Below are 23961 nucleotides of genomic sequence, written 5' to 3' on the forward strand. Positions count from 1 at the left end.
TGCCTAGCCTATACAGGTCCCATCTCTCCCAGAACTTACAGCAAAAAGGAGGCCATTCAGCCTATCGTGTCATTGCTGGCTCTTTAAAAGAATAATTATACTTAATTCTGCTTTTAAGTCCCTCAGCACCACTCTCAACCTTGCTGGCTATTGTACAACACATACCTGCTCACATATCTCAGTTAACAGAGCTGTATACATGTCCGCAAATATGGCAGAGTTGTGTGTATCCATGTGTCAACAATCTCACTGGCAGCTGTGTATACACACCCCTTCATAAATCTTTAAATATGCCTATATTCTTAAAAGAACAACTTGCATTTCTATAGGGATCTTCCCAACCTAAGGATGTTCCGAAGGGAGAACTTTTGTAATGTGGAAAAGCCAGCAGTCAATTTGCACCCAGCAAGATCACAATGCCAGCTATGTGGTAATGAGCAGATAATATTAATTGATGCCGATTAAGGAATAAACATCGTCCAGGGCATTTGGGGAGCACTTCCCGGCTCTTCTTCCAAATAGTCACGCTAGGACATCTCGCTTTTACCTGAGAGGATATCTGCACACACATTGATAAAAGTACAGAGACTATAGATACATTTATAGTGCAAGCTGCTTGTCTGCCCTAAACGAGAGCAGAATTTGCAGCACGCTCCACAAACTCGGAGCATTAACGAAGTCCGGTGGAGTGGTGCGAACCATCAGTCAGAGTTTGCATCGGGTGGGGAAGGACCCGAACCGGCACCTGGAGCCGGAACTCCGCCTGTCTCAGAGCGGAGGAGGAGACTGAGACCGGATCAGGGCGAAGCGGTTTCGAGTCTCGGCTCCTCTCCTGGAAAACTTCCCACACCGACCGGCCAGCTCCCAGTAACAGGGCAGAGGATTGAGACCTCTTAAACTGGGGTAAAGGGTGTCCGGGTCTGGGGTCTCTCTGGGTTTTGGAGTCTGGAGAAGGTTGCTAGGTGGGCCTGGGGTCTCTGTCTCGGTTCTGGGTCTCCGGGTTGGATTTGGAAATTCTCTCAGTTTAAGGTTGTATCTGGGCTAGGTTTTGGGGGTCTTTCTTTGCCTGGTTTGGAAGAGTCTCTGGCTTTAAGGGGCATATTTGGGGTCTCTGGGTTTAAGGTCGGGTCTGGGTTTTGGGGTCTCTGGGTGTCCGCTTTTGAGATTTCTGGGTCGTGTTTTGCGGAGTCTGTGTGGGGTCCCTAGTTTTGAGAGTCGGGTCTGGTGTCTCTGAGAGAGCTAGATTTTTGGGGTCGGGTCTGGGGTCTCTGGGCTGGGTTTTGGGGGTCCCTGGGCGGCGCTCCTGTCCAGTGAGATGTGGGGCTGGTTGCGTGCGGGTCTGAGGGGAGCCCAGGGGAGGTAGGTCCCCGGACCGGGAGCTGGAGATATGAACAATGTGAGCGGCAATGGGACGGAGCCGGGTTCCCAGTCCCCGGGACATGATTTCCCGGCTCTGATTTTGGGCACTTTCCTCATCCTCCTGATCACCGCCGGGAATTTGCTGGTTTGCCTCAGTGTCTGGACCGAAAAACCGCTCAGGACAACAACCAACTACTTCATCGTCAGTCTCGCCGTGTCCGACCTCCTGCTGGCCATCCTCGTCCTCCCACTGTATGTCTACTCGGAGGTGAGAGACCACCGGGTGGGGGCGAAGACCTCCGGGTGGGGATGGGGCGGGGAAGAGACCCCGGGTGTGAAGAGGAGGAGACCCCTGGTGGTTGGGGGGGGAGGGAAGACACCCACGAGGGGAGGACCCGTATACTGAGGGCGAGTAATTGAGGCTGTTGGAGATCCAGATCACTATTGGGTTTTAATTCAGTGAAAAAGCGTTTAAGCCAAGTTTAAGCAACCTTCAGAGAGAGAGAAAAGAGCTGTGGGGGTTTTTTAATGTTGCATTTTGAAATATTGAGATAAATTAATTTATTTCAAATTCTAGCACTGCCTCGTGTATTCCAATAACCAGCGGGTGTCCATATTTAGAGCTGCTGTAAAGGAATTAATGTTTGTATGGGAATTGATCCTCAGATAGAATCTTAGCTGGAAATATTTGTCCGCTTTAAATTGCTAAACTGGGTTGCTATTGCCGTACATGACTTGCCAGACAATGGACTTTATAACAGCACACAGAAAGGAGGTTTTTAATCCGAGTTTAATTCCATCTCCCCGTACAGGAGTACTTCCAATCACTGGTAAACTGGCTTCAGTGCCTCTCCGCAGTCAGTGTAGAGACAGAGAACACAAGAGCGTTGAATCTCTCGGTTATAGGGTCAATGAGTCCGAGACTCTCGGTTATAGGGTCAGTGAGTCCGAGACTCTCGGTTATAGGGTCAGGGAGTCCGAGACTCTCGGTTATAGGGTCAGGGAGTCCGAGTCTCTCGGTTATAGGGTCAGGTAGTCCGAGTCTCTCAGTTATAGGATCAGGGACTCATGCCAGAATTTCCTGTCTCTGTTAGAGTTGGGCTTCATGGCAGGCATGAGTGGACAATATGGCAAGGAGAGGCAGCTCCAGGGACAGAACTCGGACCTGCAAGCCCGCACACAGGCAATAACCTCAGGAAGTCAGTGCCAGTGTGGGAGATCGATGAGGCACCCAATATCCCAGCTCGGTGCCTGTCCATCAATGGCAAGCAGGGAGGTCCAGAGTGACCTCACGTTGGTGCACAAGCTGCCCATTGTCTCTGCTGGCTCCTCTCAGGGCGCCCTGGATGATGGCAGCTGCTCCTCTTCGCCTCTGCCAGTAACTGTGGCATCTGATGAGGCTGCATTGACTGATCGTGGCACTGGCTGCTCCCTCCCAGGTGGGGCCAGCACAGGCTCCACTGACCAGAAGACGACTGCCAAGGTCATCAAGGCCAACAAAACACCAGAGTCAGCAGGCTCTCCTATGCTGCTGCCAGCAGGGTTGGGGGGCACCAAGACATAGCACACACACACAAGTTTAAGGCACCATGAGCACAAGAGCGACTGGTCACAGTTGACCTTTTTTGTAATGTTTTGTTTATGTATACTGGTCTGGGAATGAAGACCAGAGAGGGGTATGTTAATTTGTTTGGATTTTGAAAATGACATAAATTTTGTTTTTATTGTAATGGCCTGAATATGCTTCACCCTTTTATTTTTTTGGAGCAGGGTATGCCAGTATGTAATGCTGGACGTGACTGGCTCTAAACTTTATTGCAAAGGCACTGAGTGGACTTTGGGTTCAAATGAAAAGGTCATTTCAGATATTTGGAATGGAGGCAACAGCCCTGACATGAGATTGAAGCAGATCTTTGGCAGTCTAATTGAAAGAGCATTGTGTCGAGGCATCCGTGATGTCACTGCCTCCCTGAAGGATATAGACATCTGCCTCCATGCCCTCAGCGTTCTCCTCACCATGCTCCTTCTGACTCACTCCTGGACTCACCATCTGTGGCCTGTAAAGCTGCGTCAAGATTCTCCTCCTCCAGTGGGTCCCCCCTTGCCAGTGCCAGATTGTGGAGAGCACAGCATGCAACCACAATCAGTGACACTTGCTCTGTGGGGTATTGTAGTGCTCCCCCTGAATGGTCCAGGCATTGGAAACGCATCTTGAGAAAACCTGTGGTCCTCTCTACCACCGCCCTTGTGGAGGCATGACTCCTATTATAACGCTGCTCTGCCTCTGTTCTTGGGTGGCAAGAGGCATCATAAGCCACCTTTTCAACAGATAGCCCTTGTCCCCCAGCAGCCATCTATCCAGCCAGGCTGGAGCATTGAAGAGCCTTGGCACCTGGGAGCTGCCAGGGTACTTTGCACAGACTTGCAGAATATGCATCTTGTGGGCACAAACTATCTGCACGTCCAACGAGTGGAATCCCTTCAAGTAGACGAAGGCACCCAACTGACCCGCTGGCGCCTTGATGGCCACATGTGTGCAGTCGATTGCACCCTGGATGCAGAGGAACCCAGCAATCACTCTAAAGCCTCTGGCTCGCTCAGCCTGGCTGGACTCATCTCATCCATATGGAAATGAATAAATGTCATTACACGCCTGAACAGAACTTCTGTCACCAGCTTGATGCAACAGTGGACAGCTGATTGGGACACTCCACAAAGATCCCCCACTGACCCCTGAAAAGAGCTATACGCATAGAAGTTGAGGGCCTCTGTGACCTTCAGAGCCACTGGTGTGAGGTTTCCACCCACACAGTTGGAGGTGATCTCAGATTCAATCTTATGACAAATGGAGGTCACGGTCTCCCTGCAGAGGCACAGCCTCCTTCAGCATTGCACCATGCACATGTTGAGGTGGCTGCATCACTGCCTGTAAACCCTGGAAGCAGGATAATGGCATCTTCTGCGGCCCCTTCTGCCTTGGACTACCTGCTGGCTCAGTGCCCCTTGTGCCTGCGCCTCTTGTCCCACAGGTCATTCCCCAGGAAGCTGCATTGGGATACCTGGCTTCCTCTCCCTTCTGCCCCTCTCTTCCTCCGAGGAGGTGCTTCCAGCGGAAAGCACAATCCACATCACCAGGATAACAGAAGGCTGTCTGATACCTGGAAGAGTCCACATAGTCAAAATCCCCCAGGAGCCTTGGAGACACCAATGAGTCCTGAAATGAAGCTGAGAAATGCTAAGAATGAAGCTCAGAACAGAGATGAAGATGTCAAATTCAAATAAGCAACCAGCAGCAAACTATCTCCTAAACTCCTCACTACTCACACTGGCACTGCTGCTGACCCCTTTTATCCCGCTCTTGGATGAGGTTTTGCAAAATGTGGGCTGCCCGCCTGCCCATTTTGCCCATGCAATAAGTGCCAAATCTCATGGGCAACATAAAATTGGGTTCAATTGGGTTTTTAGTGGCCTTTTAATTGATGACGGGCACGGCTCCAACACCCGCGTGCCCGCCTGCCGACCTGAATATTCCGCGCGTGTGGGATGATGTCGGGATACTTGCCCATTGTCTTCTCACACATTTTACGCCCAATTGGGATGGGCGCGCGCCAGCCCGTGAGGCATAAAATTCTGCCCTTTATGATTTTTGAAAGCATCTATTCCATCTCCCCTTCACCGCCTCTGCTCTAAGGAGAACAACCCCAGCTTCTCTAGCCTCTTCACATAAGTAAATCCCTTTTCCCTGGTATCATTCCAGTAAATCTCCTATGTACACTCTCTCATCAGGCATTGATGTTATTCCTAAAGTGTAGTGGCCAGTTTTGGCAACAATATTCCAGATGAGGGCTAAGATTTAGTATAACATCTTTGCTTTTGTACTTTATTCCTTTATTGATAAAGCTAAGGACCTCATATGTCCTTTGAACAAATTTCTCAACTTGTCGTGCTACCGTCAAAGATTTGCGTAACGGTCTCTCGTTTCCTAGACACCTCAGTATATTTCCCTCCTGTCTGAAAAATAATTGCTCATGACTTCTGTCTGCTGTCTGTCCCTCAGCCAATTTTGTATCCGTGCTGCTACTGACTCTTAAATCTCCTGGGTATTAATTGGTGTCTGTGTCAGTGCGCATCCCTCCAGATGGCACCAGTTATATTCATGGTGGTGCCTAGACCCAGGAGCCTAATCCAAGACATGTACAACGTCGCCAAGAAGCCTCAAATTCTGTTCCCATGACAGTGTACCCAACACATCCTCTGACTTAAATAAAATATTCAAATGAATGTAGTAGCCAAAATTAACCCTAATCTGATTGATTGAAAGCAAAGGACACAGAAGCTGTTGGCAGCAAACGCTAAGCAGATGTATTAAGAGATGAATTTTTTAACAGGTCTTTTAGAATTTAAAAAAAGGACAGTTTCTCCCATCAAAGACCTGTCTGAGATTATTCTCATAAGTAGTTAAAGTTCTTACAAATTAGTAAACTCCTACATTTGAACTTTGAATCTAACATATTAAAGTTAAATAAAGGCAATAACAAAATTCTACAAACAGATGGCTAAATTAGACTGGGAAACAGGTTAAAAGGTAAGTCAGTGGATAAACAGTGGCGGGCATCGAAGGAAATATTTCATAACTATCAATAAAGATATATTCCATTGCAAAAGATAGACCCTATGAGAAGGGAACTATCTATGGCTAACTAAGGAAGTTAAGCCTGGCATCAAATTGAAAATAAAGGTATTTAATGCTGTGAAGATTAGTGGTAGGCCAAAATATTGGAAATATTTTAGAAACCTGCAAAAGGTGACTTAGAAAAGTAAAGAGGGATAAGTTAGAATATGAAAGTAAACTAGCAAGAAACATAAAAACAAACAGTAAGAGCTTCTACAAGTATATGAAAAGAAGAGAGTAGCTAAAATGAACATTAATCCCTTAGAGATAAGACCGTTACTAATTGGGAAACAAGGAAATGGCAGAGACTTTGAAAAATTATTTTGTATCTGTCTTCACAGTGGATGACACTAAAAGCGTTCCAATGATAGTAGAAACTCAAAAGGGAGGGAGGAACTTGAAACAATCATGATCACTAGAGAATATGTGCTAGGAAAAATAATAGGACTAAAGGCTGACAGGTCCTCTGGACCTGATGGCCTGCATTCTAGGGTCTGAAAGGAAGTGGCTGCAAGGATAATGGATGCATTGGTTGTAAGTTTTCAAAATCCCCTAGATTCTGGGAAGATCCACCAGTTTGGAAAACTGCAAATGTAGCATCCTCTATTCAAAAATGGAGGAAGACAGAAAACAGCAAATTATGGGGCAGTTAGTCTAACATCTGTCATTGGGAAATGCTAGAATCTATTATTAAGGAACTAGCAGTAGGACGTTTTGAAAATTATAATAAAATCAAAACAGAGTCAACATGGTTTTATGAAGGGTGAAGCGTATTTGACAAATGTATTAGAGTTCTTTGAGGGTGTAACAAGTAGGATGGATGAAGGGAAGCCTTTATGTAGTGTTTTTGGTTTTCCAAATGCATTCAACTGGTGCCAAATAAAAGGCTACTGCATTACACCTCATGGTGATGGGGTTAATATATTAGCATGGATAGAGGATTGGTTAACTAACAGGAAACAGGATAAATGGTTTTACAGGTTGGCAAACTGTAACTAGTGGGATGTCACAGGGATTAGTGTTGGGGCTTTAACTATTTACAATATATATTAATGAATTGGATGAAGGACCGACAATACAAAGCCAAGTGGGAAAGGAAGACCTAAAGAGTCTGCAAAGCAATATAGATGGGTTAAGTGAATGGATCAAAGTTTGGCAGATGGAGTATAATATGGAAAAATGTGAGGTTGTCCACTTTGTTAAGAAGAATAGAAAAATAGAATATTGCTTAATTGGAGATAGAGTGCAGAATGCTGCATTACAGAGGGACTGGGTGCCCTTGCACATGAATCACAAAAAGTTAGCATGCAGCCACTGCAAGTAATTAGGGAGGCAAATGGAATGTTGGCCTTTATTACAAATAAAGTCAGGAAGTATTCCTACAACTGTATAGGGCATTTGTGAGACCACACCTAGAGTACTATATAGTTTTGACCTCCTGCTTTAAGGAGGTATATACTTGATTGGAGGCAGTTCAGAGAAGGTTCGCGAAATTGATTCCTGGGATGAAGGAGTTGTCATATGAGAAAATGTTAAGCCGGTTGGACCTATACTCATTGGAGTTTAGAAGGGTGAAAGGTGACCTAATTTCATATAAGATTCTGTGTGGGTTTGACAGGGTAAATGGTGAGAGGATGTTTCCACTTGTGGGGGAATCTAAAATTGGGAGGCACAGCTTCAGAATAAGGAATAAGATGGAGATGAGGAGGAACTTCTTCTCTTAGAAGGACATTAATCTTTGGAATGTTTTACCTCAAAGAGCAATGGAGACTGTGTCATTGAATATATTCAATACTGAGTTTTTTGATCCACGGGAGTCAAGGGTTATGGGGGTCAGGCAGGAAGGTGGTGTTGAGACGACGATCAGGTCAGCCATTATCTTATTGAATGGCAGTGCAGACTTAAGGGCCCCAATGGCCTATTCTTGCTCCTATTTCTTATGTTTTTTTGTAAGTTTGGCCCCAGAATCTACTGTATCTACTACTTTCAATCAAAAAATAAACTCCATGACTTTTCATTGAGGTTTGGTGGTGAATCTACTAGACATGTTCACCAACAGGCAAAAGGCCAGAGAGAATGAGAGTCTTGAGCAGCTCATTAATAGGCTGAACTAACTGACAGGTGACTCTAGGAGAACAAGGGTATCAATAAAAACACAACAACAGGTTGTTCCTGGTACGTGGCTGTCTACTGCGGACGACCTCCTCCTGGATAAGACCATAAGACACAGGAGCAGAAATTAGGCCATTCGGCCCATCGAGTCTGTTCCGCCATTCAATCATGGTTGATAAGTTTCTCAACCCCATTCTCCCGCCTTCTCTCCGTAACCTTTGATCCCCTTACCAATCAAGAACCTATCTATCTCGGTCTTAAATACACTCAATGACCTGGCCTCCCCAGCCTTCTGTGACAATGAATTCCATAGATTCACCACTCTCTGGCAAAAAAGTTTCTCCTCATCTCTATTCTAAAAGGTCTTCCCTTTCCTCTAAGGCTGTGCCCTCGGGTCCTAGTCTCTCCTACTAATGGAAACATCTTCCCCATGTCCACTCTATCTAGGTCTTTCAGTATTTTGTAAGTTTCAATCAGATTCCCACTCATCCTTCTAAACTCCATCGAGTATAGACCCAGAGTCCTCAAATGTTCCTCATATGTTAAGCCTTTCATTCCCGGGATCATTGTCGTGAACCTCCTCTGGACCATCTCCAGGGCCAGCACATCCTTCCTGAGATACGGGGCCCAAAATTGCTCATGATATTCTAAATGTGGTCTGACCAGAGCCTTATAAAGCCTCAGCAGCACATTCCTGCTTTTATATTCTAGTCCTCTCAAAATAAATGCCAACATTGCATTTGCCTTCCTAACTACTGACTCAACCTGCAAGTTAACCTTAAGAGAATCCTGGACTAGGACTCCCAAGTCCCTTTGCACTCCAGATTTCTGAATTCTCTCCCCATTTAGAAAATAGTCTACACCTCTATTCTTCCTACCAAAGTGCATGACCTCACACTTCCCCACGTTGTATTCCATCTGCCACTTCTTTGCCCATTCTCCTAACCTGTCTAAATCCTTCTGCAGCCTCCCCGCCTCCTCAATACTACCTATCTTTGTATCATCTGCAAACTTAGCCAGAATGCCCTCAGTTCCTTCATCTAGATCATTCATGTATAAAGTGAAAAGTTGTGATCCCAACACTGACCTTTGCGGAACTCCACTAGTCACCGGCCGCCTTCCTGAGAAGACCCCCTTATACCCACTCTCTGCCTCCTGCCAGGCAGCCACTCTTCTATCCATGCTAGTACCTTGCCTCTAACACCATGGGCTCTTACTTTACTGAGCAGCCTCCTGTGCGGCACCTTGTCAAAGGCCTTCTGGAAGTCCAAGGATAATATCCATTGGCTCTCCTTTGTCTAACCTACTCGTTACCTCCTCAAAGAATTCTAACAGATTTGTCAGGCATGACCTCCCCTTGATGAAACCATGCTGACTTTGATCTATTTTACCATGCACTTCCAAGTATTCTGAAATCTCATCCTTAACAATGGACTCTAAAATCTTACCAATGACCAAGGTCAGGCTAATCGGCCTGTAATTTCCCGTCTTTTGTCTCACTCCCTTCTTAAACAGGGGGGTTACATTATCAATTTTCCAGTCCTCTGGGACTCTCTATGACTCCAGTGATTCCTGAAAGATCACCACTAATGCCTCCACTATCTCTTCAGCCATCTCGTTCAGAACTCTCCTGATAATCCATCTGGTCCAGGTGATTTATCCACCTTCAGACCTTTCAGTTTTCCTAGCACCTTCTCCTTGGTAATGGCCACCATACTCACCTCTGTTCCTCCGACTCTCTTGAATTTTGGGGATGTTACTCATGTCTTCCTCCGTGAAGACTGACGCAAAGTACCTATTCCGTTCCTCCGCCATTTCTTTGTTCCCCTTTATTACTTCTCCAGCTTCATTTTCCAGCGACCCAATGTCCACTTTTGCCTCTCTCTTACCCTTTATGTATCTAAAAAAACACTTGCAATCTTCTTTTATATCACTGCCTAGTTTACCCTCATATTTAATCTTCTCCTTCCTTATTTCTTTTTTAGTTGTCCTCTGTTGGTCTTTGTAGTCTTCCCAATCCCCTGGCTTCCCACTGCTCTTCGCCGCATTGTATGCTTTCTCCTTAGCTTTTATGCTGTCCCTGACTTCCCTTGTCAGCCATGGTTGCCTCGTCCTCCCTTTAGTATGCTTCTTCTTCCTAGGAATGAATTTTTGCTGTGTCTCCCAAATTACTCCCAGAAACTCCTGCCATTGCTGTTCCACTGTCATTCCTGCTAGGCTCACCTCCTGGTCAATTCTGGCCAGCTCCTCCCTCATGCCTCTGTAGTTGCCTTTATTCAACTGTAATACCGTTATATCTGATTCCAACTTTTTCCTCTCAAATTGCAGGGTAAATTCTATCATATTATGGTCACTTCCTCCTAAGGGTTCCTTCACCTTAAACTCCCTTATCAAATCTGCCTCATTACACATCACTAAATCTAGAATTGCCTGTTTCCTAGTGGGCTCCATCACAAGCTGCTCCAAAAAGCCATCTCGTAGACATTCTACAAATTCCTTTTCTTGGGATCCACTACCAACCTGATTTTCCCAGTCTACCTGCATATTGAAATCCCCCATGATCACTGTAACCTTGCCTTTCTTACACGCCTTTTCTATCTCATGGCGTATCTTGTGGCCCACATCCTGACTACTGTTCGGAGGCTGGTACATAACTCCCATTATGGTTTTTTACCTATGCGGTTCCTCAACTCTACCCACACAGATTCTACATCATCTGACCCTATGTCATTTCTTGCTATCGATTTAATTTCATTTCTTACTAACAAAGCACCCCACCCCTTCTGCCAACCTGCCTATCTTTTCGATAGGATGTATATCCTTGGATATTTAGCTCCCAGTCCTGATCCCCTTGCAGCCATGTCTCCGTGATGCCCACCACATCATACCTGCCAATTTCAATCTGCGCCACAAGCTCATTTACCTAATTTCGTATACTGCGTGCATTCAAATGCAACACCTTCAGTCCTGTATTTCCCATCCCCCTTCTCATTGTCGTTCCTTTATCTGATGTGCTTGAAGTTAGATTCCTAGCCCTTTCCAAACATTCTGTCCTATTTTGTGTTCTGGAGACTTTAATAGCCTCTCCTGGGCTCTCCTCTCTTTTCAGTTTTTTCATAATGTTCCATGACGTTGAATCCGCCACCCCCCCCCCCCCCCCCCCCCCCCCCCCCCACCCCCCACATGCTAACCTGCTGCTTGGTTTACCATTACCACTCCACTTCTTGGAGTTTTACCCTTCCCTTCCCCCCACTTTCTAGTTTAAAGTCCTGTTGACCACCCTACTGCTGGGCCTAGCTATGGTGGACCCCACGTCGAACATTGGTCGTGGTGCATGGGGACTGAGGGTCCTGGGAGGAGATTGCACTGTCTGCTCACTTCTTCTCTGCAGTCTTCATGGGGTAGATGGAGAGAAATATTTTCCAAGAACATAAGAAATAGGAACAGGAGTAGACCATTCGGCCTGTTGAGCCTGCTCCGCCATTCAATAAGATCATGGCTGATGATCTTGTGTTTCAATTTCCATGTTCCCATTTAACCCCGATAACCTTTGATTCCTTTGCCTAACAAGAATCTATCTACCTCTGCTTTAAAAATATTCAATGAACGCACCTCCACCACCTTTTGAGGCAGAGTTCCAAAATCGCACAATCCTCTGAGAGAAAAAATTCTCCTCATCTCTGTGCTAAAAGGCGATCCTTGATTTTAAAACAGTGCCTCCTGGTTCTGGACTCACCCACCTTGTCAAAGCTGTTCAGGATCTTATATAATTCAATCAAATCACCCCTCACTCTTCTAAACTCCAGTGGAAACAAGCCCAGTCTATCCAACCTTTCCTCATAAAACAACCCACTCATTCCAGGTATAAACCTAGTAAAACTCCTTTGAACAGCCTCCAATGCATTTACATCCTTCCTTAAATAAGGAGACCAAAACTGCACACAGTATTCGAGATGCGGTCTCATCAATGTCCTGTATAACTGAAACATAACATCCTTACTTTTATGTTCAATCCCTCTTGTAATAAAGGATAGCATTCCATTAGCCTTCTTAATTACTTGCTGTACCTGCATACTAACTTTTTGTGACTCATGTACTAGAACACCTAGACCCCTCTACACCTCAGGATTATGCAGCCGTTCTCCATTTAAGTGATACTCTGCTTTTTTGTTCTTCCTGCCAAAGTGAACAACTTCACATTTTCCCACATTAAACTCCATTTTCCAGATCTTTGCCCGCTCACTCAACCTATCTCTATCCATCTGCAATCTCCCCATGTCCTCTTCACAACACACTTTCCTAGTATCTTTGTGTCATCTGCAAATATAGCTACCATGTCTTCATTCCCCTCATCTAAGTCATTGACGTAAATCATAAAAAGTTGAGGGCCCAGAACAGACCTCTGTGGGACTCCACTCATCACATCCTGCAAATCAGAAAAAGGCCCATTTATGCATACTCTCTGCTTTCTGCCAGCCAGCCAATCTTCTATTCATGCTAATATGTTACCCATTACATCATGTGCTTTTATTTTCCGTAATAATCTTTGATGTGGCACCTTATCAAATGCCTTCAGGAAATCCCAATACAGTACGTCTACAAGCTCCCTTTATCCATTGTGCACGTTATTCCTTCAAAAAACTCCAATAAATTAGTTCAAAATGTATCTTAACCATCTGTGATTCAGTTCAGCAATTTTTTTCCTCAAACCTTTATTATTCAAACAAAGTGGTCGAAGAGGAAATAGACTATGAATCAAATGAGGCTTGCCCATCTCTTGGTGATCATTCAGTTTGCAAAACCGTCTTCTCAGACCCCTCTCTCCTTCACCCTCACTTCCAACAATAAGTGTGGGGAGCTCATGGATTTCTTTCTCAGTAAGATTGAGACAATCTGATCAGCTGCCTCTGCCATGTCCCTCCCCTCCATTAGCCAACCTAGTCAAATTTCCTTTCACAAACCATGCTGACTCTTCACTATTGCCTACTGCTGGGGATAGGATAGGACTAGCCAATCTAACCTTAAAAATCAATGCCAGGCCATTCAGGAGAAAAGTTAGCAAACCATTGTTCACAGAAAGGGTGGCAGTAGTGTGGAGCTCTCTCCCAACAAAAGCAGTACATGCTCAATTAATCAATTTAAATCTGAAGTCGATTGATTTTTTTTTTTGCTAACCAAAGGTATTAAGGTGTATGAAGTCAAGGTAGGTAGATAGAGTTAAGATTCAGATCTGTCATCATATCTTTGAATGGCAGAACAGGCTCAAAGGGCTGAATGGCCTCCTGTTCCTATGTTGGTTATTATATTTGAGTTTTAAAAAGTGGCTAATTAAGTTTTTCTTGTGTTTTAAAGAAACCGTCTGCTCGCAGTTTTACTTCTGTCAATAGTTTTCTCCTTAGTGAAGGGTTTCACCATCATTCCATCCTTTAATAATGGAACTGAAACTGGCAGGATGATTAATTTCAGCAAAATTTAACAACATGTTTTTTTTAATACGTATACTTAAATTATTTGTGCTAATGATAGCATTAGGAAAATGTCTGGGAGCAGAGGTTGAGCAGATTTGCGAGAGGCTCACATCTAAAGCATTATTTCAAAGGCTTCAAAATGTATCTTAACCATCTGTGATTCAGTTCAGCAATTTTTTTCCTCAAACCTTTATTATTCAAACAAAGTGGTCGAAGAGGAAATAGACTATGAATCAAATGAGGCTTGCCCATCTCTTAGTGATCATTCAGTTTGCAAAACCATCTTCTCAGACCCCTCTCTCCTTCGCCCTCACTTCCAACAATAAATGTGGGGAGCTCATGGATTTCTTTCTCAGTAAGATTTGGACAATCTGATCAGCTGCCTCTGCCGTGTCCCTCCCCTCCATTAGCCAACCTAGCCAAATTTCCTTTAATGTTTCCCCCACCCTAGGCCTGCATTTCCATCTTTCTCTAGTCTCTTTTCTCTCCTGTCTCCACTCATTCCCTCTCTGAGCTCATCTTGTCCACGAGACCCACCTCCTTTCCCTCAATCCTATTCCCACTAAACTGCTGATCACCCAAATTCCCCTCCTGTCCCCCATGTTAGCCGATATTGTAAATGGTTCTCTCTCTTCAGATGTTGTCCCTCTTTCATTTAAATCTGCTGTCATTGTCCCCCTTCTCAAGAAACCAAACGTTAATTCCACCGTCCTTGCAAACTTCCACCCCATCTCCAACCTACCTTTCTTCTCCAAAGTCCTTGAACAGGTCACCACCCAAATCCCTTCCCATCTTTCATGGAACTCCATGTTTGAACCCCTCAATCAGGTTTCCGCCCCTGTTACACGAGCGAAAAAGTTCTTATCACAGGCATTCTACATGACTATGACAAAAGTAAACTTTCCCTCCTCATCCTTCTTGGCCTGTCTGCAGCCTTTGACACGGTTGACGACACCATCCTCCTCCAACGCCTCTCCACTGTCATCTAGCTAGATGGAACTATTTTCACGTGGTTCCATTCTTATCCTTCTAATTGTAGCCAGGGAACCATTTACAATGGCTTCTCTTTCTGCTCCTGCATTACTACCTGTGGTGTCCCCCATGGATCTACCCTTGGACCCCTCCTATTTCTAATCCACCTGCTGCCCCTCAGTGACATAATCAAAAGGCACAGCATTAGTTTTCACACGTATGCTGATGACACCCAGTTCTATCTCACCAATATCTCTTTCAACTTCTCCTCTGCTGCTAAATTATCAGATTGCTTATCTGATATCCTATACTGGATGAGCAGAATTTTCCTCCAATTAGGTATTGGGAGGTCTGAAACCAATTCAAATTTTGTTCCCTAGCTACCAACTCCATCCTTCTCTCTGGCTATAATCTGAAATTAAGCCAGTCTGTCTGCAATGTTGGTGTCATGTTTTTTCCTGAGATGAGCTCTTGACCTCATACTCGTGCTACCTATTTCCACCTCCATAACTTTGTCCCTCTGCCTCAGCTGATCTGCTGCTGAAACCCTCTTACATGCTTTTGTTACCTCCAGATATGACCATTCTAACACAATCCTGGCAGGCCTTTCACATTCTACCCTTTGTGGTCATCCAAAATTTTGCTGTCCATGTTTTATCACGTAGCAAGTCTTGTGTGCTTGGTGAATTACGTTGATTCCTGGTCAAGCAACGTCTGGCTTGAAAATTCTTATCTTTTGTTTCAAATCCCTCCATGACCTTGCCTCTCCCTATCTCTGGAATCACCTCCAGCCTCACAACTCTCCTAGATCTCAGTACTCCTTTAATTGTGGCCTCTTGTGGATTCCCAATTATAATTGCACCGCCATTGGTGGCCGTGCCTTCATTAGCCTCTGGAATTCCCTCCCTACACCTCTCCAACTCTTTGCCTCTCTACCTTGCTTTCCTCGTTTTAAGACCCTCCTTAAAACCTTCCTCTGACCAAACTTTTGGTCGCCTAACCTAATATTTCCTAACATAAAAGCAAAATACTGCAGGATGCTGGAAATCTGAAACAAAAATAAAAACTGCTGGAAAAACTCAGCAGGTCTGACAGCATCTGTGGAGAGGAAGATGGAGTTAACGTTTCAAGTCCGTATGACTCTTCATCAGAATTGCTACAGACCTACTGTTTCCTTATGTGGCTCGGTGTCATACTTTTATAATGTTCCTGTGAAGCAATTGGGAAGTTTAATTACATTAAAGGCGCTATATAAATATAAATCATTGTTGCTTTTTACATTAGATGGGCATGATTGTGTCAATGTTATGATTTACCAGTTGTGAGGAAGGTTTGTGTTTTCAGTTCCAGGGTGGAGTCTGGACCCTTGGCCCAGGTCTCTGTGATTATCTCATGACTATGGATGTGATGCTGTGCACGGCGTCGATTTTCAATCTGTGTTCCATCAGTGTGGATAGGTGAGTAATTCCCAAATCTTAAATAATTGTATTCCAACTTGGGCTTTCAGTTGTAAAACGACTAGAATTTACCTAGCAAACCAACATTGGGACCTGATGAAATATTGACAGAAGGGCCACACAGAAAATTAAATAATCTCTTGGAGGTTCCAAAGTTGCAACCTAAAGTCTCCAGGAATTAAAAGATTCACCTTTAGGACAATGCTATGGTCAAAACTCTGGGGAAAAGTCATTGGCTTGTAAAATAATGGTGTTTCTTTTCACGTTCTCTGAAACTTATATTTAATAATTATAAAAATATTGGAGATGGGACAAAAAGCTGTTTGACCAGGTTGGACTGATAGAAATGGGAAGCTAAGTGATACATCGAACCACAGTTGGTAATTAACCTGCTGAATTCAGCAATTTGGTCAAGGATGAATTCCCACCCCTCCCTCCCATGAGGCCATCAGCGCTGAAATGCAGAATGTTCCAAGCTTGACAGCATTGGAATAAAAATATTAATAAATATTTGTAACTCCTCAGACACTGAAGCAGTACATGACTTCACGCAGCAAGATTTGGACAACATTCAGGCTCGGGCCGATAAGTGACATTCATGCCACACAATTGCCAAGCAATGACCATCTCCAACAAGAGAGAATCTAACCCTCTCCTTTTGACATTTAATGCCATTAGCATTGCTGAATCCTCCACCATCGTAGGGGGTAACTTTGACCAGAGGCTGAACTGGGCCAGCCATATAAATAACCTTGCTACAAGGACAAGTCAGAGGCTGAAAATTTCATGGTGAGTAACTCACCTCATGACCACCACTGCACTACCACACCCTCGCACACCTGCCCGCTGCTCCCCACCCCGCACACCTCCCTGCCACTCTCCCCTACGTTCCCCCCACACCTCCCCGCTGCTCCCCCCCACACCTCCCCATTGCTCCCCCCCACACCTCCCTGCCGCTCCCCCCCACGCCTCCCCGCTGCTCCCCCCCACGCCACCCCGCCGCTCCCCCCCACGCCTCCCCGCTGCTCCCCCCCACGCCACCCCGCCGCTCCCCCCCACACCTCCCCATTGCTCCCCCCCACACCTCCCCATTGCTCCCCCCCACACCTCCCCGCCGCTCCCCCCACGTCTCCCCGCCGCTCCCCCCACGTCTCCCCGCCGCTCCCCCCACGTCTCCCCGCCGCTCCCCCCAGTCTCCCCGCCGCTCCCCCCAGTCTCCCCGCCGCTCCCCCCAGTCTCCCCGCCGCTCCCCCCACGTCTCCCCGCCGCTCCCCCCACGTCTCCCCGCCGCTCCCCCCACGCCTCCCCGCCGCTCCCCCAACACGCCACCCCGCCGCTCCCCCCCACCAACCTCCCCGCTTCCCCCCCCAACCTCCCCGCTTCCTCCCCAACACGCCTCCCTGCTTCTCCCCCCCACGCCTCCCCGCCGCTCCCCCCCACGCCTCCCCGCCGCTCCCCCCCACGCCTCCCCGCCGCTCCCCCCACACCTCCCCGCCGCTCCCCCTCACGCCTCCCGCTGCGCCCCCCCCAACCTCCCCGCTTCCCCCCCAACCTCCCCGCTTCCCCCCCAACCTCCCCGCTTCCCCCCCAACCTCCCCGCTTCCCCCCCAACAAACCTCCCCGCTTCCTCCCCCAACACACCTCCCCACTTGCCCTCCAACACACCTCCCCAATTTCCCCCCCAACACACCTCCCCACTTACCCCAACACACCTCCCCACTTACCCCAACACACCTCCCCACTTACCCCAACACACCTCCCCACTTACCCCAACACACCTCCCCACTTACCCCAACACACCTCCCCACTTACCCCAACACACCTCCCCACTTACCCCAACACACCTCCCCACTTACCCCAACACACCTCCCCACTTACCCCAACACACCTCCCCACTTACCCCAACACACCTCCCCACTTACCCCAACACACCTCCCCACTTACCCCAACACACCTCCCCACTTACCCCAACACACCTCCCCACTTACCCCAACACACCTCCCCACTTACCCCAACACACCTCCCCACTTACCCCCCCAACACACCTCCCCACTTACCCCCCCAACACACCTCCCCACTTACCCCCCCCAACACACCTCCCCACTTACCCCCCCCAACACACCTCCCCACTTACCCCCCCAACACACCTCCCCACTTCCCCCCCCAACACACCTCCCCACTTCCCCCCCCAACACACCTCCCCACTTCCCCCCCCAACACACCTCCCCACTTCCCCCCCAACACACCTCCCCACTTCCCCCCCCAACACACCTCCCCACTCCCCCCCCCCCAACACACCTCCCCACTTTCCCCCCGCCAACACACCTCCCCACCCCCACAAAGCCTGTCCGCCATCTCCAAGGCACAAATCAGGGGTGTGATGAAATACTCTTCATTTGCCTGGATGAACGCAGCTCCAAACGTACTCAAAAACTCAACACCATCCAGACCAAAGCAGTCCACTTGATCAGCACCTCATCCACCACTTTAAACATTCAATCCCTCCACCACTGGCGTAAAGTGGCAGCATGCATACCATCTATAAGCTGCAGTGCAGCAATTCACCAAGCCTTCTTTGAGGCAACTTCCTAACCCATGACCTCTACTACCTAGTTACAGCAAACACAGGGGAATACCATAACTTGCAATTTCCCCTCCAAGTCACACACCATCCTGAATTAGAACTATATCGCCGTTTCTTCACTGTTGCTGGGTCAAAATCCTGGAACTCCTTCCCAATATCACTGCGGGTGTACAATTTCAAGAGGATGGCTGGCCCCCACCTTCTCAAGGGCAATAAATGCTGGCCTTGCCAAAATAAAATAAAACTTCAGAGTCTATCAGATCTAGAATGGAAAATATTCAGATTTGTGATGCGTGGCCTCCATGAGCATGAATTCAAATGGCATTTGCAATGCCTATCAGTGAGAGAAAATCATTAAGGTTTCTCTCCAAGCGCTTTTGGAAGTCTCTGTAAATCTAGCAGGAAGCTTTATGTTTATTAAGGACAGTTGTTTTGTGTCTTATTATTGTTAAGTTGCAGGAAGTGACTATTCTGTAAGTTCACACCCTGAGGTTTCAGATAGAATCTGTGCTCTGCTGCACTGGGATTTATATTCTGAATATCACATTAGCACAGTTAATGATGATATTCAGTTCTTTTATACTTTAAAAGCAATCAGATACAGCCTGAGAACATTTTATTATTTTACTTATGTTGCTAACCAATACCGCCAAACCAGTTCAAATGGTCATTATCATATTGATGTTTGTGCACAAATTGGTTGTTGCATTTGCTACATTACAACAGTGATTGTACTTGAAATGTTCTTCATTGGCTGTGAAGCTGTTTGGGATGTCCTGAGTGTTATTGGTTGGTTGATTATGTTGTTAAAGGTACACAGGTGATGGGTATTGTTGATTAAGGACTGAGAGCACATATAAAAAGAATCAGCTGGGATACTGAGTTGGTAGTTAGGAGGCAAGAATTTGTAATCCTGAATCCTGAATCCTGAGAATAAACCTACTAACAAAGAAAAGATGTGTGTCTTGTTTCATACTTCACCATATGGTTTGGATCCTTCCATGATAGCAGAGGTTTGTTGCCTAAATATGAAGATTGGAAACTAAGAAGAATTTCTTTTCAGACAGAAGATTGTAATCAGGGTAAAAGAATGGCTGAAACCAATTGAGAAGTGTCAGGTACAATTTCTTATCAATGTTCTCTGTTCTCTGAATCTGAACCTTATGAACAATAATCATTTGGTAGTACAGAACTTGACTATTGCTAAAAAAAGGGACATTTTTGTTGAAGCTTTTCCTTTTGCATTCAACAGAACAAATTGCAAGAAAATGCCAATGGCAGGGGAAACAACAATTTATACTGTCTGAGAAGAGAATGCTGATTGGTTGACAAGTGGACTCTGGTAGGGATATTACCATGGAGTATGCACTAGTCCACTTGCCAACCAATCAGCATTCTCTTCTCACACAGTATAAATTGTTGTTTCCCCTGACATTGGCATTTTCTTGTGAATTGTCCTGATGAGTGCAAGATGAAGCTTCGACAAAGAATGTTTCTTCAGTAATACTTATGAACAATGGGAAAATTAAGTAAATATGTGGACACAAATTATGTCCTTACCAAACAAAAAGCAAGATATGCCTTGGCACTGTTGCTTCCTAACAAAAGCAGGATCAGATGCAAAGTCTTTTTGGAGCTAAAGGCTAAAAGCTAAAGGACATAGGAAGCTATGGATAGTCTCTTAAAATTTATGGTGAAAACTTATAAGAAAGATGATCTATTAAATGCATATGAGGCATGGTCAGACTTTAATAAATTGAGAAAGATGGGTGATTATTCCATGGAGGGATATATCATGGAATTAAGACTATATACAAGATTGCTGAAATTCTATTTATAAATTCCTGGTTCAATGCTTGCTTTCAAATTGGTGGATTGTGCTGAATTGTTGTATGTGGATAGGCCCCTGGTCTTAACTGGGGTTATATTCTCAGAAAGTGACATGCTTTTGAATCAGATGCCTGAGGCTTCAAAAGATTCCTGGGAAAGCAATGATTTCCAGCTGCTTCCATGGCACAAATAGGATGTTTGATGCTGGCACAAAAGATGGAGGATTCAAAGCCTGTGGCATTTAGAGACCATTGAGATATGGGGCGCAGGCATCAATACAACAAGAATCACAGAAAAAGAAATTAGGATGGAGACCTTCTTGGCAGATCTGGCAGAGAGCAGGATTGGAGTAATAATAACTGAAGAATGAACTCCAGGAATAGAAAGGGAATTATTAACTGGTGTTTCAGATGTGATTCAAAATATCATTTTGGGGTAAATTGTCCAAAATGGAACAACAGGATTTTCAAAACATTGCACAACAGAAGGTTTGTAAGGGGAAGATGATGATGATGATATCTGTCTGAGGGATTTGTATTGGTAATAAGCTTCAGTCCAGCAATGAGTGTACTAGTCATGGATTCATTTAATTGCACTGTGTTAGACAGTGGTTGCACACCCACAGTATGTGGAATAGATTGGTTGAAATGTCATTTAGATTCACTCAACTGTAAGGACTGAAATAGATTAAGGAGCATAAAAGCTCTACTTCCTTCAGGTTTGTGTTAACACTTTAAAGTCACTGAAAAGTGGCGATTCCATGCAGAATTGTTGGAGTAAGCCACTTTTTAGTACAGGTGTAGTATCTAGTGAGATACTCTTGCTACTTAGCAAGCCATCTGTGAAAAAGGCACAAATGAAATTGGACATGAAACATGATAAGCAATTGTCTTTGGAAAGTCAGTAGATTTGCCATTTACCCAATCAGGACATTAGAGATGCTGGGTTTTGTTAAAGGAATGCAATAATCAGAATGTTAAAGAAGCATTATTGGCACCCAGTAATGGACGTTTGAGAGGAAAAAAAGTAAAATGTCTTAAGGCTGCGTTTGCTGCCAAAGCTGTGCATGCAGTTGTACCATTTTACTGAGTAACGTCATTGCAATGTCACAATGAACTTAATCACAATTGTCAGATTAACTCAATACATTTAACTGAGTGCCTTGTCAAATAATCAGTTGAAAATGAGCATTATGTTCACTGTTTATTGCTCCATTTTACAGCTCTTTAAAATGGAAACAGACATTTAAGCAACGAAAGATGATAGCGTATTTAAAGTTTACTTACATTGGCCGAGATCTTAATTTGATCTTCAGTGATTTTTCTTCAGAGTTGACCGCAGACTGAGCTTTTTTTAAAAGAAAAATTGGTATAAGACTTTAATGAAGTAGTAGCTATGGATTTAAAGGTGTGGCACAAGGACAGAAGCATTTTCATTTTACATTTCATAGACATGGCAACAAGATTCAGTCTTTCTGCAGTAATATATGGTAAAGTCAAAAGAGTGATTGTGGATAAAATCAGGGAAAAATGGATGGGGAAAGGTCTGGGGCACTGGCTAAATTCCTAACTGACAATGGTGGGGGCAGGGGGTGGAATTTGCCAATGATGAATTTGGAGATATGTGTGAAAATATGAACATTGTCGTGATGAACATGGCAGCTGAAAGTCCTTCAGTAATGGGCTTTGTGAAAGAAATCACATGGTGATTGATGAGATGTTTCATAAGATCTTAGCTGACAAATCAAACTGTAAGCTAACATCTGCCCTGGTATGAGCAGTCCATGTAAAGAATCCACTTCAAATGGTTCAGGACTATAGTCAGTATCAGTTGATCTATGGGAGAAATCCAAAAATACCCTCTGATCATTCCCCAGCTTTGGAAGGGACTACAATTAATTCCACCTTTTCTGAACATTTGCATGCTCTACGTACAAGAAGAAGGACGTTCATTAAGGCAGGAGTCTGAGAAAATTTGGCAAGCCTTATGACATCACATAAGACCGTCAGAGATAAACTTTAATCCTGGGGATTTAGCATACTATAACAGGGTCAGAAAGAATGGAAAGCTTCAAGTAAAGTGATAGGAAGACAGTAATTATCTGACATGAATGTATCTTTTAATAATTTGACTAATATTTAGGTTAATTAGGATTAATTATAAACTTGCAGAATTTGAGCAATTAATAGGTGATGAGGTACCTTGCATCTCACATACTCATATATGTTTGAGAGTTATGACGAGCAGAATATGGTAGGTAAGGGGCTGGATGATGACTTGTTAAAGTGATAACAATGCACAGGATAGAGCTATTTTACCCAAAGGACAATCACCGAAAGTTGGTAGTAGGGTAACATACATACCAGAAGGATCCAGTGAATGGAGGAATATGACCATTGTAGAAATAGCATGAAAAGCCACTGGCAAATTCAAAAATTGGCTTAATATTCAAGATGATGGTCTATGGATTGGCAAAATGAAGTGAAACTATAGAAAGCTAAAAACCCAAGTGCAAATTCCCATAATGGATTGGGAAGTGACTCTGGCCCTAGGGAATGATTACATACTGGCAATGATTACGTACTGGCAACAGAACTCCTGATTGTGGGAGGCAGAGATCCTGTAGCAGTCGTCCAGAGAGAGAGAGGGTAGAAGGCAGATAGAGGCCTTGGTTTGACGATAACAAGGACTGTAGAACAATCTAGAAATGCCACTAAAAGTAGAAGCCCTTATGATCAAGACGTTTTGTGGCTACAAACAAATTAGAAGAAAAATTGATAAGAGATGTGAAACAAAAGGAATTAGATAGTTGGAAAGAGTTTTGTGTCTACTGTGAAGTGCCAGATAGGATACAGCCAGCCTTATCGCATAGGTGAACATTTTATGGAAAAAGTATTTCCTGATGAGGCGCATAAAGTTAAATGGGACTAGCAGCTCAGGTTTTGAAGAAAGACTTGAAGATCAAGATGTTAGAGTGGACTCACCCACAGCAGGAAAAGTGATCTTGAAGAATTTCTTAGTTCTCTTAGCCACATATTCATGAGAATGTAGGTTGATCGACACCGAGCAGCATTTTTGCAGGGTGAAAATCTTAATTGTTTTTGAAACCACCTAAAGAAATGAGTGAGTGATATAGAAGGGAAGCTGTGGTAATTAAACAAATGTGTTTATGGATTAAATGATGCATTTATTTATTTATGGTATTTCTTGGTTAGGTCTGTCTCCCTAGAAGTAGGTTGCATTCAGCTGAAAGCAAGCCCAGAAACATTTTTATAAGTATCACAAAGAGAAATTCTCAGACATTTTAATGATGCACATCAATGATTCTCTAAGGGAGGTTCTACAGAATGTGAGCAATTTGATACAGAAAAAAATAAGAGGAATTTAAGATTTGAAGTCAGGCTTTGGGGACCTTTTTTAAATAAACAGAATAGGTTAGGAGTAATGTTGAATCAACAATCATATATAGAAAGTGTTTATTGTATCCCAATGAAGCAGGCCAGGTCC

General features: G+C 44.8%; 1 protein-coding gene across 1 annotated transcript in view; it reads left to right on the forward strand.

Annotated features, from left to right (window-relative positions):
* The first annotated feature begins 794 nt into the window (after positions 1–794).
* The window catches only part of LOC121283293 (D(4) dopamine receptor-like), a 60577-nt gene continuing 37410 nt past the window's right edge, over positions 795–23961 (forward strand). Inside the window, exons 1-2 of the mRNA XM_041197709.1 lie at positions 795–1627; positions 15928–16040. Coding sequence (XP_041053643.1) covers positions 1388–1627; positions 15928–16040 — 353 coding nt within the window. The 5' untranslated portion in view covers positions 795–1387. The remainder of the gene's footprint in view (positions 1628–15927; positions 16041–23961) is intronic.

Source organism: Carcharodon carcharias, chromosome 10, assembly GCF_017639515.1.
Source record: "Carcharodon carcharias isolate sCarCar2 chromosome 10, sCarCar2.pri, whole genome shotgun sequence".
NCBI classification, from domain to species: Eukaryota; Metazoa; Chordata; class Chondrichthyes; order Lamniformes; family Lamnidae; genus Carcharodon; species Carcharodon carcharias.